The sequence below is a fragment of the Pocillopora verrucosa genome, chromosome 8 (genome assembly GCF_036669915.1).
Source record: "Pocillopora verrucosa isolate sample1 chromosome 8, ASM3666991v2, whole genome shotgun sequence".
Lineage (NCBI taxonomy): Eukaryota > Metazoa > Cnidaria > Anthozoa > Scleractinia > Pocilloporidae > Pocillopora > Pocillopora verrucosa.
Window position 1 is genome coordinate 15,761,387 of NC_089319.1, and position 19,056 is coordinate 15,780,442.

The 19,056-nt window shown below is 37.6% G+C and overlaps 3 protein-coding genes across 6 annotated transcripts; 2 read left to right on the forward strand and 1 right to left on the reverse strand.

Annotated features, from left to right (window-relative positions):
* Positions 1-614: 614 nt before the first annotated feature.
* On the reverse strand, positions 615-18,946 carry LOC131769089 (uncharacterized). 4 transcript variants are annotated; one of them, XM_059084823.2, is made up of 3 exons: positions 18,903-18,946; positions 18,700-18,816; positions 615-1,667 (listed from the first exon to the last, which is right to left on the reverse strand). In XM_059084823.2, the coding sequence occupies exon 3, from the start codon at positions 1,618-1,620 to the stop codon at positions 763-765; it is 858 nt and encodes a 285-aa protein (XP_058940806.2). In that variant the 5' UTR covers positions 1,621-1,667; positions 18,700-18,816; positions 18,903-18,946; the 3' UTR covers positions 615-762. The 4 variants fall into 4 exon arrangements, 3 of the variants coding, with proteins under 3 accessions (XP_058940806.2, XP_058940805.2, XP_058940808.2); XR_010718604.1 differs by lacking the exon at positions 615-1,667 and adding an exon at positions 14,699-14,893; XM_059084822.2 differs by lacking the exons at positions 18,700-18,816; positions 18,903-18,946 and adding an exon at positions 1,920-2,480.
* On the forward strand, positions 5,095-10,985 carry LOC131769087 (1-acylglycerol-3-phosphate O-acyltransferase PNPLA3). The gene is made up of 7 exons (XM_059084820.2): positions 5,095-5,624; positions 7,486-7,551; positions 8,135-8,408; positions 8,738-8,977; positions 9,198-9,336; positions 9,422-9,538; positions 9,734-10,985. Exons 1-7 carry the CDS (start codon positions 5,208-5,210, stop codon positions 10,110-10,112), a joined length of 1,632 nt encoding a protein of 543 aa, XP_058940803.2. The 5' UTR covers positions 5,095-5,207; the 3' UTR covers positions 10,113-10,985.
* LOC131769088 (uncharacterized) lies at positions 11,896-17,320 on the forward strand. The gene is made up of 8 exons (XM_059084821.2): positions 11,896-12,408; positions 13,362-13,427; positions 13,792-14,065; positions 14,708-14,929; positions 15,396-15,534; positions 15,692-15,811; positions 16,333-16,376; positions 16,538-17,320. The coding sequence occupies exons 1-8, from the start codon at positions 11,986-11,988 to the stop codon at positions 16,828-16,830; spliced, it is 1,581 nt and encodes a 526-aa protein (XP_058940804.2). The 5' UTR covers positions 11,896-11,985; the 3' UTR covers positions 16,831-17,320.
* Positions 18,947-19,056: the final 110 nt, after the last annotated feature.

A 19,056-nucleotide genomic window follows, 5' to 3' on the forward strand; every position in this document is an offset into this window, starting at 1 on the left:
CAAAATTTGACAAATAAGATAGATTTGTCTATTTTTCTTCTTCCTGAATGGACAGTTTTTTTACCAGTAAAATTAATTCTACGAAACATTAAACCGACAACTGAAGTGGCAACAAGAAAGTCATTGGAAATAAAATGAAATTTCTCTCGGAGATGAAATAAAAAAAGGGTCTGGTCAACTAATATCAAATATCACCTTTAGTACATTCAGTACCACAATATTTGAAGAAAAGATTGGATTCCGCATTGAAAACATTTAAGCAAATAATGAATATTTTCTCAGGTGTGTGTCTGTTACTAGGGTGTTATTATTTTCTCATGTCAGTTCAAATCAAGAAAATTCTGCTGTCTCGACCATTAAGAAGTTAGGACTGAGAAAGGGTAATTGCACTCTCAAAAGAAGATTCACGTGGCCTCGAAAAATCACAATTTTCCCGGTCCAATTATCAAGTAAAACTAATTGAGCTTTTAATCGATTTTTTCAAAAATCCTTTTTCTTAAATTTTCAATAATCGCCTCCTACAGAACCTGCTACCCACAGCGGTCGATATCGCGCTAAACTCTTTTTTTCCATCTACACTGTAAATAATCGTTGGGTCACTAAATGGAAAGTTGCTTTTCGAGCGACAATAGAGCCACCGGTCTGTAAGTTCGAAGAAAGGACTACAGCTTATGTTATTTTATTTTCTATTAAATATTACAATACCAAGTGTCTCAATTCTCATTTGCGGAAAAATAAAAAATCCGAAAATCGTTCAGGTGTTTAGCATTTCGCGTTTGTGATGGTCATTATCTCTGACGCTTGTTTTCTTGCTTCTTCGTCTATCACTAGGAACATTTCATTGCCAAGCCGAACCCTTGGTATGTTTCTTCTCTTTATGCCGACTCTTTTTTTAACACCAATCTTCTCGTAAAAGGCAACCAATTCATTTTTGCAGCCTCCGATAATTTCTTTTGCTCCGAGACTGGAAGCTACTTGTAGTGCGTATGCACACATACTCTTGCCCAGGCCCTGACCACGAAACTCGGGCTTTACAATAAGGGAGGACAGCGTAACGTTATGAGCTATACTTGATGTAGGCGTCTCCAATATTTCAAACTCGTCGATAACTTTCGGATTTAGCAGCGATGGATCTAAACCAGCAACCTCCATAGACTGTTGAACTGCGGGAAACGGAAATCCCATCTTCAGCATTCTTATAAATTTATTCAAGTCAGGTGGCCTAGAGGCGGAAGTCTCTCGTAAAACACAATGAGCGATAACTTGCTTCACTCCATCGAACGTCCCCAAAGCAACCAAATGACAGGGGAAGGCATCACGTGACTCGATCATACTGGATGTACGCACATAGTTGGGTTCCTCAATACCCTCCGCGGTCACAGGTACTGACCACTCTGACGTCACGAGAGACGACGCATCTTTGGTATACTGCGGCACAACGTGAAGTTTGTAAAACTCAACATTGGTAATACGTGCAACATGGCTGCGTTTATACCAAAACCAGCAGATGGCCATGGTTAAAATGGCTACACCCCAAGGGACACTGTACCCCATAACTACAGCAACACTCACAAGTACCACACAAAGCATCAAAAACGACAATTGTTTTCCGTTTGCCATTATGCAACTTCCAGATGTATACTGCTACTGCAGCTGGCACAAAATTCCTGGAAAAGGGAAAGAAAAATTTAAAATAAAGAGACTATATGTTTTAGGAGGATTTTGATTGTTTCACGATAACATTTACGTTATCACCCCCAAAAGCTCTCAAACTGCAATATTACTATGATCCCCCTAATGTTGGCAGTTGAGTGCCAGTCAATTCTAGTCCCACCTTTATAATACGCTGGTGACGACTGTGCCCCTCCTCCGTTCTCCCTGATAACCATGTGATCCCCCAAAAATCCTTTAAACCCCACCCAGGCGATGAACGTCCTTTACGGCAACCACTTTTAGCTGATTATAGACATTAATCACGGAAAGTGCATTGGAGTTCACATCGAGGAGTACATTACGCGTGACAGCGAAGACAACGCGACTCACGTGCCTCTTACGTCTTAGTAATCTCATTCAAAAGGCAAGAAAAAAATCTTTCATAGGAAGTATGATTCGACGTTCTCGGAAAATCTCGTGCAGTTCCTTGATGAAGTTATTTGAGGTCATCTTTCGAATGTCACAAGCTCGTGCGCGCATGTAATTTTCCTTTGCGCAACTTCTGTGCAGACAATAGGAAAGCCGGATAAACAGGCATCCTGGTTCATTTCCGGGCGTTGCTGCTCAAGTCAGAGTTTTCTTGTGGTAACAGAGAGACCAAGATGCCATGAAAATTTCCCACATCGGCTACAGAGATTGCGTTTTGCTGATGTGAAGGGTTCTTAAACCGCCCTTGGATTCAGGTTTCAAGCAGTTAGCAAACACAAACGAATTAGTGTAATGTGCCAGATGATCAAGGTTTCTAGGATAGCCCCCGAAGCTTTGCATGCGGTTCGTGTTGTCCTTAAGTATAAGATGAAAGATTGAAGTTTTTTAAGAAAGGACCACGTCAGCGCTGCACGAAATTGTGTGCATATATCCTGGCTACGCCTCTCTCTGCTCTGCTCAAAACCGGGGGGGGGAATCTTCCCAAGTGAAGGGAGGGGTGGGAAGGGGGTTGGAAGCTAGAAATTGTTCGTGAAAATGGCCCTAAAATGATACATCCCTGAGATGTAGACAAACTTTAATCAAATAAAATCACAAATGTGATGTTCGTAGAACCTCACGTAGGCAATTTGGGAAAAGAGAATCCATATACTGATGGTGCTAACAAAGGTTTCACAGATATCGCACGTGCACCACGGTGTTGCATCGACTTTGCGGGATTTAATACGTCAAAAAACCTTTTGAGCCAACTTAGTTTAGTTCAATAAGTAAAATTAAGCTTTTATAGGCCATCTGTTTAAATAACAATAAAGGGGGTAAGTTTTTAGAGAAACTGTGGTGCTGCGTCGGTGGGAGAGTGCAACGGGGTAATTTGGTATCATCAACTGAGTTGATAACGTAAATTGTCCACCTTAAGGAGTTTCAAAGCTGACGTTTCGAGCGTTGGTGGTCGTTATCTGACGAAAGACTAGCGCTCGAAACGTCAGCTATGAAACTCTTTACGATGGCCAATTTACGTTATCAACTCAGTTGATAATACTAAATTACTCTTTTTAGATAACAAAACAGAAGTCTGATTACTAAATAGCGGCCTCAGAATTACAAATCTTGTACACCACATCATAACAATGGTTGGCAATAGCTACCCCCTACTACAAAGGATTAAGTCGAAAAGAGGTTTCAGTATGAAAAACACTTCCGACGCGTCTCAAAAGTTAGGAATTATGATTAGCTAACGCTGAGAAATATTCTTTACATTGGAAATCCATTCACTCATTTCCTGGATTAACTGCATGATTAGGCTTGTCGCGGCATAAAACAAACTTTCCATGTTTACTGGGTAAACTAAAGATAATTCATTTTGGTGATCCTAGCTTGCGCAAGTCAAATGAGCATTGAAAAGAGAAGCGTGCAAAGAACTTGTTATTGACAGAGTTTGACGGGTGAAGTGAATACCCAGTGGACGTGACTACTAATCTATGAGAAAGACAGATGATTTTTAATCAAAACAGTTATAGTGTATAATTAACCCACGAAGTTTTGTTATTTTTTTTACGCTCTCGCGATAGGCTAAGACCAGAACAAAACGCACACACCCAGTGTTCTGTAAAACTGGCTCTACGCTAGTGCACGCCGGAGAGAGAGAATTCCTTCACATGCCACACAAGGTCTTTATTGTGACTCACGTGACGTTCTGACTAAATTATTGTTGTTGGCTATGTTTGAAAAAGATTAACAGCTTGTAAGCCCCACTTGAATGAAAGTTTGTTGAGACAAAAAAAAATCATACAGACTGCTTTTTTAATAAACACTTTGGCATTATGATTATAACAAAAGAGTATTCGAAATGTTATTGTGGTTGTATAGCTGGGTTGTGTGTAGACATGCACCATAACAGCGCCTTTAGGTGCCTTCACGGGCCTTAGGAGTTTTGTGCATTATGCTAGATCACGTAGCATCCTTTAAAACTTGGAAGTTCTTCTCTGGAGCCTGTTTTAACACCTAATAAACCTAAGGGGAAAAATTTTCCATTTTTTGTCCCGCCCCTTTTCTTTTGGTACATATGTATAGTATATTCAAGCCCGTTGAGAGAACGAGGTTTTTGTTACATGAAATAAAGTAAATCAAAACGTGACATTTTTTTCTGAACTTAGCGCTATTTTACGAACAAAAGAAAAAAAAACGCGCAAAACAAAATAACTTTTCTCCTCTCTCATCTATGGGATTTCTCTTGCCATATCTACCCTTAAAAGACTTCTGCAAATGCCCCCCAGATGTCTGGCAACGGGTAAAGTTTGTTCGCAACAAACAGAAAGACGGACTGACCCCCCGATGGCTGCATTATGAAATGTTGCCGAATGTCTGACGGGGTTTGACATGCAATGGCCTTTGACAAAATCTTGATGAAATTAATGTTTTATCCCCAAAGTAACCTTTATGTTCAGGAAAGAAAGAAAAAACCAACAGCACGATAACAAGAAAACTGTTTCCTCTTCTTGCGGTCACAAGACACTGCATCTTGACGCACGCGAAGACCGGAAATGACTATATGAAGAGCGCCAACGTTTCAGACAAAATGCATCGTTAAACAGAGCATCAGATTTTCAAAGAAAAAAGAGCCATCAAAAACTGCAATGTATTCTTGTAAATAAAAATTGACACTGAAAAAAATATTCCAGTATCCCTCCTTTCCCTTGGAGGCATACATCACGAATCTCACGTGAAGGAGAAGGAAGAGAAACCAACAGGTATTTCTTGTCACGTTTTGTTTACTTGACACAAAACCGGTTTGACGATCTTGTTTCATCGTTTTCATCAACTGCCAGAAGGGCTTAGTCATGCTCGTATCTGATTGGTTCCCTAAAGAAATCTTGAGCTGACAGCCAATCAGAAAAGGGGACGTACGTGGGATTGAGAGGGGCGGCAACTAGGCGTACAACACGCAAAACGAAACTATATTTATCGACGCAATCGAGCTCACCATGATGTCTGTCGAATTGTTCTTCGTTTTCTAGTGAGATTTCGCCTTAAATTCCCGTTGTTAAAAGTCAAGAGGACAATTTTTAGTCATGGCTGAAGTCCAAGATCTGAATTTAACGTTTTCTGGATGTGGTTTTTTGGGAATCTATCATCTCGGAGTTGTGTCTTGCTTGAAAGAAAACGCTCCGGCGCTCTTGAAACGAGTAAAATGTTATGGCGGCGCGAGTGCTGGTTCCTTTGCCGCAATTGCGTTGCTTTTAGACTTAGATGTTAGTGACAGTGCTGAGTTTGTAATCAGACTGGCTAAAAGAGCGAATTCTTTAACGCTAGGACCCCTTCATCCAAGCTTCAATGTCGTCAGAACTCTTCGTCGATCATTCGAAAGGATTCTGCCTCCCAACGCACATGAACTCGCCAGTGGAAGGCTTCATCTGTCGTTAACAAGAATTTCTGATCTCAAAAACGTTATTGTGTCTGAGTTCTTCTCTAAAGAAGATCTTGTTGAGGTGAGTTATGTTTCGTAATAATCATCTATGTCGTAAATTCATGGTCAACTTGATTTGCATTTCTGGCATTGTCGCTTCAGACGGTGTAATAGTCGCCCAAGCGCGGGATGGAATTTGCATAGAATGTAGCCAGGGTCATTCCTGGCCAGTGGTTCCCGTTTAAAGAAAAAATTTATCATCAAGGACCATTTATTGACCTGTTTTTTCCAGCAACAAAATTCTAAAAACCTTCTCGCGTGCTTTTCGTAAGGAGCGTGGTATTTTCCAGTTGCGTAATATGAAACTCGTGTGATAAAACACTGGGAGAGCGACACTATGATCCTATTTTCATGAAGAGGAAGTTTTAATTACAATTTTTTTGAGTTTAGGAACTTATTTCATTTTTAAGGCTTAGCTGTTTTCTGTTACTCACCAAAATAATTTATTCGCGTGGGAAATTACGCAGCGTGAGTGGAGTGTTTGTCTTAGCTTTGTGACGATTGTATGTAAAATAATAATCAGCTCACAGCGTCGCATGTTTTGAGGATTTGTTTTGGCTGTAAGAGTGTTTTCCTGCTGTTCAAAGAGGATATTAGAAATATTTTAGAGCACATGCCCCACCATGTTAATCTGTTTCCTACCCTTTTTGTTCAGAATTAAACCCAATTTTACGGTTGAAAAAAGATAGACACTCGGTTGCTTATGTATGCAAACATTTAAATATTCCTGACTAACCAGTATTTGCAATATTAATCAATCATTTGCATGGTATTTGGATGGCATGCTGTAACCTCTTAACAGTTAACTTGATACTTGAGAAATAACAATTTATCAGCCCATTGTTAGTGGAAAGTTCTGCTTGCATCCGTTGAATTGTACAGTGGTTAAGTTCGGCAAAAGCCAAAATATATTTGATGCATCTTTGAATAAATGTTTAGGTTCATCTACATAATTTGTATCATCTCATTTTAATATGAAAAACTCAGCAGTGTTTTTGACAAGTACAATATTGTAGACAGCACAATAATGAAGACAGTCTCATGCAGTCTCACTTTATTGTAGGCAGCAAAATAACAAAGGCAGTCTCATGGGCTACCACCAAAAGAGAAATAGATGGTTGATTGTAAGAATTTTAAAACGTCTACATACCTAAGTATTGGGTACCCTTTGTAATGGAAACATCCCACAATCTCATCTCAAGTTGCATTCCATTGCCACTAGTTACATAACCAACAAATTAACTAGACAATTTTGGGTTATAACCAATCATGATTGCCCTTAAATCACAGACATCTGAAAGTTGTTCTCAATTCTAAACTGTTGTAGCATAGAAAATGGTTAAAATTACAGTGCAATTATTTTGCCTCTGATACACATCACTATTTAGTGTGTAGCTTAAATCTTCTCAAAGACCATTTCAATTAGATTTTTCCAATCAGGCAGTACTCTTTCTACACCTCATACCATCTGTTTTCAACAATGTGAGTGTCGTTGTTATGTTTTGTTGAATTTTCCTAAAAGGATAGATGTCATTTCTCCAGTAGCATTCTTTGTTAATTTTTGTTACACCTCTTAGAACAGGAGGCTTAAGTCAGAATGAAGATTGTTGTTTAAAAAACCGTTTTGATGCTTTTCCAAAGACACTTCTGAAATACCTAGCCTTTATTGAAAACAACTGCTGATGTTTTAAAGTAAAACATCTTGTACAGGCTCATAATTCCAAAATTGTGAATGAATGCCTCTTTGTACTAATAACAACTGAAGGCAGATCTGTTGCCCCATCACCTTACTCATGACCTCCCACCATAAGTACTTCATTTTTGTGCGAGTACATATTATTTAAAACACTGAATGATGTTATGTACTTTATGCTTTGTTTCAGGCTTTGATTGCTAGCTCATATGTTCCTTTCTACTCTGGATTCCTTCCTGCAAAATTTAGGGGAAAGGTAAATATTAACATCATGTCATGTGGTTTAGTTTCCTGTTTTTCTTCTTGTTGAGTGGGATTAAGTTACAGGATTAATGATATTATTTCAATATGTGGGGTTCAGACATAATTGCTGATAGGTAAATAAGATTTTCCTTCCAGTAGACAGTCAGTCACAGAAAATAAAATATAGTTAAAAAATTTCTTTGGACCACAGTCGGTGTTTTACTGGCTGTAATGTGGGATGGGGATTCTACTGTTACATTCTTGCAAAAGTGTTAAAGGAATGAAAAAAAGGAAGATCTGAAACTTGAAAATTGACTCTAGCTAATCTGTGATAAAGGCACAAAAAGAATCCTGTGAAGGGCAAATCCTATAGATCTCCCTTCACAGACCTCCTTTAATTGAATTATTTGGAGACTACTGTCTACTTACAGCTTTAATCTCACAACTGCTTTCAAACACTTGAAAGGTTATTTGTAGATCCTCTGTTACACAGAAGATGATGTCATTGTTCAGAAAAATTATTAAATTTCATGGGGTTGGCATGTAAATTTATTAGAAACCAAAATTGTTTCTAATCAACTGAATTGTGTTTTCAGTACTATGTAGATGGAGGGATTTCTGACAATCTCCCGCAGCACTTCAAAGAAGGTGAAACCATAACTGTTTCGCCTTTCAGTGGTGAGAGTGACATCTGTCCCAAGGACAGTTCTTCAAATGACTTCCACATTGAACTTCGAAATACCAGCATGCAGTTTACACTACAGAACCTGTACAGGTGTTCCCGTGCATTCTTTCCTCCACAACCAGATGTACTTTTTGATATGTGCAAGCAAGGATACAGAGACACGCTGAGATTTGTGAAGCAGCATTGTAAGTAGACATGTCTAGATGCACTGTTTCCATTCAAAATATTCTTTGTATGTCTGTCATAAGTTGATATGTGAAAGTTAACAAACATAAAGATTTTATAATTATTCTAATTTTACTGCCATCCTCATCATTATCATTCTGGTGAAGCTATGGAAGCATTAAATTTGAGTTGTTACATAGGTATGACTACTTAAGGCAAGTTTACAAGAGCATTTCAACTGGTCAACGAGTGAATTTAACACAGTGACAGATATGGGACAGTCATTCAAGGCATTATGTGTTGTTCATGTTATTCAGTTAACATAGAGTTTTGCTGTTTTTCTTTCCAGATCCAGAGACTCTAAGGAAAGTCCCAGTCCAAAGGCCTTCCATGTCTCAGTATCTTCACTCATCTTGGTCCAAGTCCAGCCATGGACTTGACAAACAACAGATCAGTGTCAGCTCACTGTCTGCATACAACCCATACAGTAGTGGAGAAGGAGATGCCTTTACAAGTTCCGAAAGTGATGAAACTGATAATGAATATTCAACAGAATTAGAGGAACAAGGAGAGTCCAAGCTCACCATCAGTAAGTTCATTTAACCCCTTGGTTCCTAAAATCAGTACCCATATTCTCCATAATGTTCTTTATACATTTCTTATGGTACAGACTAAAAGAAAATTTGAAGAATGTGAAATTCATTTGTTTATGCTCCCTTAATAAATAAATGGTAAGTTACATTTGAAATGTTCATAAGAGACAATGTGAAGAGTCATTCTTAATTCTTGATTATCCATTTCTATTCCAGTACTTCACCGTACAAGTGAGGCTGTGAATGAGGCTGAACTTTGGTCATGCTTCTTCATTCGCCGGGTGTTTTGGGTGTTGAAACTTGCAGCAAAACCATGTGTGATTTCTCTGAAACAGATCTCACATCTTGCAAACATGTAAGTTTACCTTGGTCTGCATTGTTAGAATTTGTCTGAGAGACTTTGAATGAATCTGATATTCTGTTGTTTTCCTTTCCTTTAGAATCCTAGAGTCACTACCAAAAGTGGAGAAAACAGGAAATGAGTTCCTCGATGAGCTGTTATCCATGGTTTATATGGTGATTCACACCTACCAGGACAAGCATCAAGTCCAGTGCTGGTATGTATTGTTTGGATTGCAAATAATTTGTCACCATTCAGCAAATGTGTTTGTTTCAACTACTCACACTGTTTTCTTTTGCTTGGGTTACACCTCACAAAGTTCTCTCAATAGCTGATCACAACTAATAGTTAAGGAGACTAGTGACTAACTGTGCACACACTAGAATAACCAATGCTCTTCTATTTTCTCTAGGAAAAAGTCTGGACGAGCCATAACTTCAGGACAATGGCAGGAAGACATTGCCTGTGTAAATGAAGGAAGGTCTAGCGAAAATGACCAACAGCAAGTCAAGCATTCTGATGATGACAGTGACATAGAAGTCTTAGTGGCAGAAAATACAGAAAGCTTAATCCAAAGTGCAATGAGATGGGATGATAATGTTAGTAACCGCCCATTTATTACTGCCAGCGATAGACACAGCAGTCAGAATCTGACAAGATGCCAGTGTCAAGGAGCAAGTAATGTAGACAAAGCCCTTGGAGTTTCAGATGATTATGTTGTCGTAGATGGTTATGAGACTGATGTCGAATCTGAATTCAGTGGGAATGAAGAACTTCAGGAGTGCCAATAACAAGGCCTTGTACAAACTGCTGTGGCCTAATTATTTACAGTTGTTGATGAGCATTTTTAGTTTTCTTACAGACAAGAATCATAGGAATCTCTGGCATTATTTTGTAATCAAAGATTAAGACATTTAGGGTTCTTCTCTCAGAAGAAAACAGACATTATCAGGCTAAGTTTGTTCATTATGTGCATGGGCTACTTAACTCACAGACATGAGATCAAAAGATATTTCTGGGAAAATATAATATATATATAAAAGGATGTCAAGGAAACTCAGATATCTGTGGAAAGACAAACCTATTTAAAATTGCCGGAAAATTTTTAAATGGTTTAGTAATTCTTTGCTGGGCAGGTCTTTACTAGCTTGTGCTTAAGAGTTTGATGACTGTGTCTTGTCATCTATCAAGAGGGAAACTGCATTAACTAAGTAGCACAATACAAAAGGAAGCTATTATGTTGAAGTATGTACAACAACTGAAAATTATGATGGGCCAAATTTCTATTTTATTAGGAATACAAAAGGTAAAGTCTTATTCAATTTGCTTTTTCCATGGTGTTGACTAGACAGGTATTTGGTTTGGTGCAATGGTAATTGTACAGAAATAATTTTATTGTATAAAGATATTTGATTTTAGTCTCTACACAAAATTGTGGTATGAAGAAATATATAATAAATAAAACCACTCAAATTTTAATTAGAATGAGCAGCAAATAATTATGGCCTTGTAATTAATATTATTGCTGTAGCTTTTTAAAAGTTTACCACTGGGATATTTTATACATGAATGCAAAAGAAAATTGCCATTATTTTCATCTGATGTACAGTATGAGTTCTAATAATATACATAATTTAATAATAAAATGAAAATTGTGGTGTGAATGAGAGTGATTTACTTTGTAAATCTTAAACACATCAGAGTGCAAGCACACTATTGATCAAAATGGCATGCAAGGGTCTTTTACCTAAAACAAGAGAGTGACCACTTTATTTTGAGATAATCTTTACCAGGAAAATAGTCTTTTACATGGTGTTACTCCATGAAACCCATATGCATTGTTTGTTGATTTAGTTTGGCCACACAAGATGGTCATGAGTTGGTGGCACTTTATGATACTCTTGTGGTGAGCCATGGGAACACAATTCATTGCAGGAGAATACCCCCTTCTCTGCATAAAAAAATTTAAGAACAACAACAGTACTTAACAATTTTGCATCATCAAGGATGAGAGCTGGAATTCTACAACCAGCCCATCTTCTCCAGTATGGTACAGGGCCCTTGAAACAGTTCAAACAAGTTGATTTCCTGATATACATTTCACTACGGTTGTCTCCTAAGGATGCATTGCTCCCTATCTGTTGTTATTTGATCAGATTAGAATTAAGTCTTCAATTTGTGCGATTCTTGGTTTTTAAATATCTTACATCTACCTTTCTAAGTTGTTCACTCTCAGAAATCTATCTCACCGTTTTTCTACTGACCTTCACTGACCTATCTTTCGTTGAAGACTCTTCCAGTGACCTTTTGTCCTTGATTGACCTTCGCTCCCTCGCTGACTTTTACTCCTTTATTTAAACAATGTCATCATTCACACACTACAAGTTAAATGGTACTCACAAGGAACCGAGACGAGTATTTGGTAGTACCGGAAGCAAAATCTGACACACAAACACGTACCGGTTTACAAAAACTCGCGCGAAATCACAAGGTCAACAAAGGTGACTTCCGGTCATGTGAACAAATACAGTGATCCTCATTTATGATGTCATAATAAGCGGGCGATTTGCCCGGTCGGCCGAAGAATTATTTATTACACTTGAAAATTTGTTACATGTACACACCTTCAACGGACAAACTGCCGAAGATTGAAATTTTCTAAACATGTCTGACGTCCAAGATTTAAACTTGACTTTTTCGGGCTGCGGATTTTTGGGAATCTACCACATTGGAGTGATGTCTTGTCTAGAACAAAACGCGAGCAGTTTTTTGGGTCGGGTGAAATGTTTTGGAGGAGCAAGTGCAGGTGCTTTTGCTGCTGTCGGTTTAGTTATGAACTTGGACATCTCTGACATTGTAGAATCGGTTCTAAGACTCGGTAAAAGAGCAAATTCTCTTTCACTTGGACCATTTCATCCGAGTTTTCAGGTCGTCAAAACTGTCCGGAAAGCGTTTGACAGAATGTTGCCTGACAATGCACACGAGATAGCGACTGGACGATTGCACATTTCACTGAGTCAAGTCACTCTCACAGGCTTTAAAAATGTCATCATTTCTGAATTTTATTCTAAAGAGGATCTCATTGAGGTAAGTTAAGATTAAAGGTTAAATTGAGGTTTATGAGCGAAGTCTAATCGTTGGTTAAATCCATTTGGAAAGATCGCAGTGCTCGCTTTAATTTATATTAGTTAAAATGTATTTGATAGCTTATGATACGTTTTCCGTGTGTATGTTATTGTAGTTGTTAGTTAGATTTATTTCATCAGCTGAGTAAAGATCGATCGTGCGATCAAACAATTGTCAGTCGCGTTTTTTATGTCTGTAAGATGTTGAGAGGTCAAGAGAAGTTCTGAGCTGATGACAGTCCCCAATCCCTACTTTGGTATTTTTTTTAAAAATGATCATTCATATCATTCATGAATACAGTTATGCACGCTCCCAATTCAGCGGCAACAAAAGCAACAATACTTGTTTTAAAATGTTGAAATGTCCAAATGTTTATTGTTGTCTGGGAAGAGATCAAGGCGGGGGCGATGGGCGGGGGCAAAGCAGGGGAGTGGTAAGAGGTTTCATTTACCTCAGGGTAGAAACCCAAACCATTGTCACTGTGACAGTAAACCCCAGTGGAATTTCAAAACTGAGAAATGAATCACTATTGAGTTTACTTGCCATTTTGGTTGTGATCAATTTTTTTTCTCATTAAAATAATGTCAATGCAGAATGAATTTGATGTCTCCTTTCTTTTTTAACCCAAGAGTGATTACATTGTTGCATCTAATTTCTCCTTACAATATCACATCTGAGTCACATATTAAGGTCACAAGGATTATGGAGGAACATAGGAAATGTTTAGAGAAAAGTATGAAGAATGTGAACTGTGATGCTAGGATATAAAGGTTCTGAATACAAATTAATAACTCTTAGACTGAGTTTATTTTAAGTCATTTTGTCAGAAAAAACAAATCATTTTTGATATCATAAAATCACATCAAATTACCCAGCAATATTGAGTTTTATATTTGATTTCATAAATACCACAGGCACTTGTAGCCAGTTCCTATGTACCAGTATTTTCTGGAATGTTTCCAGCAGTATACAGAGGAAAGGTATGTTACTTTAACTTGCATCAACAGTCAGGTTATATTACATGTTGGCCTCTGTAATTACTGGTTAGAAAGTAGTTGTCTCTGTATGTCTGGTTACTCACACAATACACAACCTCTCTAAATTATGTAACAAATCCTTATCTGCAATGCATATAACAAAACTTATCTGCAATAGACCATCAAGGACTAAATTATCTAGAGTATGAAAATTGCCTGAAGTATTACAATAGACTAATTGCCAGATAATATAAATTTTATTTCTCCCAAATGTATGGTATAACTTTTCACTTAATTTCAAACAGTAGAAATGAAACTTAAGAGTTGGTATCACTAGGAAAATGAATTTACTCTAATTCTTTTGCAGTATTATGTGGATGGAGGAATTTCTGATAATCTTCCACAACACTTCAAAGAAGGAGAAACTATCACAGTGTCCCCATTTAGTGGAGAACATGACATTTGTCCTAAAGATGTTTCATCAAATGAATTTCACATTGAACTACGAAATACTAGCATGCAATTTACTGGGAGTAACATTTGGAGATTGTCCCGTGCACTGTGGCCACCAAGTCAAGAGGTCTTGATTGATATCTGCAGGCAGGGTTACAGAGATACACTGAGGTTTCTAAAGGAGCACTGTAAGTGTCAATCAGTTGATATGTTTTAACACACTCCAGTTGGTTATCATATTGATTCAATTACATGCCCAACCTCAAATAAGACCCCAACCTTTAGTCAGGAAAAGTACTTGCAGGCTAGGCCTAAAATATAGACCCAAGCCCTCCTATTCCCCTCCCCCCTCCCCTCCACACAAAAGAAGAATATTGATTATTATTTACTGGCTTACAATCTCTAAATTCACTGTATATGGTATATCTTAAGGTTTTATCATTATTTATTGTTATTGTTGTTATACCCCTCACCTTGAAGAAGTGCCTAATCTCAAGGTCCAAACACTTAATAAGTCCCCAGGGCACTTAATCCAATAAAAATGGTAATGCACATTCCTGAATCTGAACTCTCTTCCAAGAGGTTATTTTTTTCAATGGTTTCCACAACATGAACTGTGAAATGGTGAGGAAGAAGAGACTTATTCTTCCTGTCTGATGGAATAATGTTATGGACAGAAGAATTGTTTCAAAAACCAGGGAAACTATCCTTGTGGGTTTTTTCGCTCCCTCAGCTCTGAGTTATGTTCACTCTCTTTATATGTAACACAGAAACACATTTTTTAATCAAAGATTGAAATGGCTGTAATTTGCTATGAATTTATTTACCAGATCCTGATACACTAGTGCTCGAGTCACTAACAACAGCCTCTGTGATGTTCAATATTCTGCCATTACACAGTAGTTCTCCACTTCATTGTCAGGAGTCATATGTCACAAGCCACAGTTCTGATGTATCATTTAATGATGACAACTTATCCTGTGATTACAAGGAGACTGGAAGCCATTGGGCTGAGACTGAATTGGAGGAAGGAGAATCAAAACTATCCATGAGTAAGCAAGTCTATAATATATCCTCTTATATTAACTATTTACACCTCACCATCAGTTTTCATATTCTCCATACTGTTCTGTAAACATTTCCTAAGGTGCTGACAAAGAGAATTTGTGTAACAATCAAAAGCTTCTTTTCTTTACCATTTCTTTTATTCTCATGATCTAAACCTTTGATTCAACAATGATAAAGTAAGGAGAAATATGCTGTCAGTCACTATTAGGAGTTAGGGGTTAAAAGATTCCCTGCATACTGTTTCAATCAATGATCTGATCATTTCCTTTATTCACATAATTTTATTGTGTGATTCTGGAGAGATGGTGTAAGGAGAAATTAGATGCTAGTCACTGTAGGTGGTCAAAGGGTTACCCTAGTTTTTGGTTATAAGGTGCATGGTTTTTTCAAGTTATGAGTATCTACTGCTGTGTACATACTCGTGTGTCCCAATTTGTTCTTAACTCTCAGTGCTTTTGGATGCCAACAATATCACAACAGAAGCTGAGCTTTGGTCATGTTACATTTTGCGCAAGTCATGTTATGTCTTGGATCTCTTTGCCAGACCGTGTGTTTTAAGTTTCAAGCAAATCTTGGTAATGCTCAAAATGTGAGTATTAATTTCAGTCCTTTATGTAAATTAAATTTCATTGTTTAGCATAGGAGGAGAGTACTTTTTTGTTTACTCAATTAGTTTATATTTAATTATTATATGAAAAAGTTTTTTTTTTTCTCTTTGGTTTTTGATTTGCTGCTTGATGTTTCAGAATTTTAGAAGCTTTGATCAAGATTGAAAAGACAGGGTGCAAGTACTTTGATAACATGCTATCAGTTGTTTCCACAATGCTGCACACTTACCAGGACAAACATCAGGTTACAATACCCTGGTATGACTCTCAAATTTTGTGTATAAGTTATGACCTCCCATGGAGATTTTTCGAGGGAATTAAGGCTGACCACCTCCTTTCTCCACAATTTGGAAATTACACCATTGCTTCATGTTTCTTCGCAAACTTCTTATTTGAATTTTAAATTGATTGCCAGAGACAGCCGCATTAGCTGTTAGGCTCCATTTCCTTCAACTTTCTAACTCCAAGAAGTGATTAACATGTCACTTCTTCCTGTGATATCCATCCATTATACAAAGAAAAGGTAATGAGAATACTCAAGGGTGGGGGGCTTTTATCTTGATCTCACTCCAAATTCTCAACACCAATTTACAGGGAAATGTGTAGCACCTTGAGGGTAGAATTAACAATCAGATCTTGGGAGTTGATTGGTTAAGATACAACAAATCTAAATATTTATTATTTTAAACCTTGATAAATTTCAGATAGTACTTCACTTTCAATCAATTTTACCTGTGATCAGAGATGTTGCTGAGCTATAGTTGTTATCATTCTCTTAGGAAATCTACATCTTTTTTGAATTTGACGGAAGAATCAACAGATGGTAAGATATACTTCTTACACCATGGTTATTTTGTTTCTGAAAAACCTTTTGTTGAACAACTTCAGCAGGATGCCATGTACTATTATAATAATACTTAACAAATAAAAATCATTAAATTTACCTTTCACTTCCACACATAATTATAATTATATCTTCAACAGGTGGAGAATCATCACTTATTTTATACAGCCAGATTGAAAAAGATGTTATCTCTGATGCCATTGAAGGACCAAGTACTGCTTATCACAATGAACCAAGCATCTTGGTTAAAGAATTCCAAGAGAGTTTTAATGAAAACATGGATATAACTGAATATCCTATTAACCATAGTGAGACAAGCAAAGAACAGAAAGACAAGGATAATGACAAGGGGACCACCTCTTCTGTTGTTAGTTATGATGACGATAGCATGGATGTTGAGAGCAACGATGAGTATGTGATTCTTACCAGCTGAATGAACAAAAATTTGGGTTTAAGCAATATCCTGTTTATAGTAGACGACAAAAGCACCAACAGCAGAAAATATAATTTATGAACAATGAGATTAAGAATTCCTTTGAGAGGGGCTGATTATCCTTTTACAATAAGACAGAAATATTTATTCAGTTTATAGAATGACTTCTGGTTTTCCCTGTTCACACAGAAATGTAAAATCTTTGGGAAAGAAGTGTTCTCTAAATTTATATTTCTAACCCATAATTTTGTGAGGTAACGTGACTTGTGCTTGTGCTAATTAAAAGGATTCTTCTATAAAGCCAGGGTTATACTTATTATAAACTGTAAATAAATCAAAATAAAGACTATGTATTTGAAATGGCCATTGTATATAGAAAAGTAAATCATCCTTTGAAAAGAAAGTGTTGTGACAGTATTTTTGAACAAAATGTTTGTCTTTGTTCAGGCTATTATGCTGAGGTAGAATATAGTAGTTGAATAACAGTACTGGAATAATGTGAATAAATTTTTGTGACTTTCCTTTCAATTGAGTGATGTGATTATTTATAATAGGTCTGATATTGTAACTTATATTTTTCCGAGAAGTAAAAAAGTAACATGATGATAATTGGAAGGTTGGGGTGGGGGGGTTGATGTGCATGTGATCACCCTTTGCTATGAAAAATAATAATTTTTATGAGTAAAACATTCCAGAATGTTATTACCACATATAAAAGGCTAGTATGTTATCCCCTTCTCTCCCCAGATATCAACCTGGTTTGCTTACTCATAAAGTGCTCCAAGCAGGAATCATTTGCCATCCTTAACCATACTTAGGGCCTATTTACATGGAGGTAGGGGACCCCAGGCCCAGGTTGGTGAGGTAACCCGCCTAACCGTGGTTGAAAAATAAAACGTGTTTACATGCAATCTTGCAACCCCGGGGTGCTGGGGTGAGGTTTCTTGAGGTTGTCATTACGCTTGCAATTAAGGAGTTTGAGCAGAGGCATCCCAAGCTCACATCTTGAAAAAGACGAAGGATTAATTCTCAGGCACATATGTATTTATTCCTGAAAGTGTCATGTGTTGTGTTACACGGTGTTTGGTTTTGCAAGTAACTGTTGACTTAATACATTATACGGATCAGTTTGGGAAACCAAATGTAGTTGATTTACAATGCTAAATATTCCAAAATGTGAACATTTTACACTCCTTGTGTGTCTGTTGCAGTTTCTGATGATTTCTGCCATGAGACAGACAGGAAATGTACAAAGTTTTAAAACATACATGTTTCGCTTTTGAGCTTTTTGTCATGAATGCGACCCCTGCTAGGCAGGTTACCCCACCTTGACACATTTACATGGCAAATTGTCACCCTGGCTGACAGGGTTACCCTACCTGGCAGACTGGGCAACCCACCTAGGCAGGTCACCCCAACTATCATATAAACGTGATTGAAATAAAATAAGAATTTATATGGACAGGCGGGTTACCCCACTTAGGCAGGTTACCTCACCTACCTGGGGTCCCCCCCCTCCATGTAAACAGGCCCTTAACATCTGTAGTCGCAATTAGGAAAAACTATTACGGGACCACTATTTGTGTACCTGACCAGACCAATACCAAGCAGTTACCCCTCTCGGTTTCCATTGATAAGTTGGTGTAGCAATCAAACCATCATTATTAGGTGGTTTCTTGGAGTGTTTCAAGACCTCTTTTAACCTAGGTTACACTCACAATTAATCACAATCAACCGCGTTTCGCGAAAAAGAATGTGCGAAACCAGAAAGTACTCCGCCATTTATTTGCAGATGATAAGTATCCATTGTTGTCTATACTTGTTTTTTGTGGGGTGGACAATTCTAGATAGTATGCAGCGTGTACTTACCGGTTTTTGTCACAGCCTTCGGCACTCTCTGCGCGCAAGAAAACCCTGAAATTGCAGCAGTCACCAAGAGTGTTCGAACTTCATCTTCGCTCTTGTTCACAACTCATTTATTGTTTCCTGAAACAAAGATATTTCATTGTTCACAGAATTTGTTGATCAAAAAACTGCAAATAAATCATATGCAGGCAACATACTCCACATACTTCATGCATTGTGTAGTCTGTCACTCTTTCAGGAAAAGTACTAATTAACCTTCCACTTCTCTGGGGAGTAGACAAACAAATTTGCGCTTCCTTGCCAGGGTGGGGAGGGTTGGAGATTTCACTTCGGATTGTCACAATTCTTTTCAGTCTGGAT

What these genes read in the sequence shown, in the direction of transcription:
- LOC131769088 (XM_059084821.2), top strand. Translation starts at nt 11,986, where the DNA reads ATGTCTGACGTCCAAGATTTAAACTTGACTTTTTCGGGCTGCGGATTT. An exon ending in CTAAAGAGGATCTCATTGAG is followed by an intron (nt 12,409 to 13,361) that starts GTAAGTTAAGAT and finishes TAAATACCACAG; the next exon opens with GCACTTGTAGCCAGTTCCTA. An exon ending in ATCTTGGTAATGCTCAAAAT is followed by an intron (nt 15,535 to 15,691) that starts GTGAGTATTAAT and finishes TTGATGTTTCAG; the next exon opens with AATTTTAGAAGCTTTGATCA.
- LOC131769089 (XM_059084823.2), bottom strand. Translation starts at nt 1,620, where the DNA reads ATGGCAAACGGAAAACAATTGTCGTTTTTGATGCTTTGTGTGGTACTT.
- LOC131769087 (XM_059084820.2), top strand. Translation starts at nt 5,208, where the DNA reads ATGGCTGAAGTCCAAGATCTGAATTTAACGTTTTCTGGATGTGGTTTT. An exon ending in GAGATTTGTGAAGCAGCATT is followed by an intron (nt 8,409 to 8,737) that starts GTAAGTAGACAT and finishes TTTTCTTTCCAG; the next exon opens with ATCCAGAGACTCTAAGGAAA. An exon ending in AAGCATCAAGTCCAGTGCTG is followed by an intron (nt 9,539 to 9,733) that starts GTATGTATTGTT and finishes TATTTTCTCTAG; the next exon opens with GAAAAAGTCTGGACGAGCCA.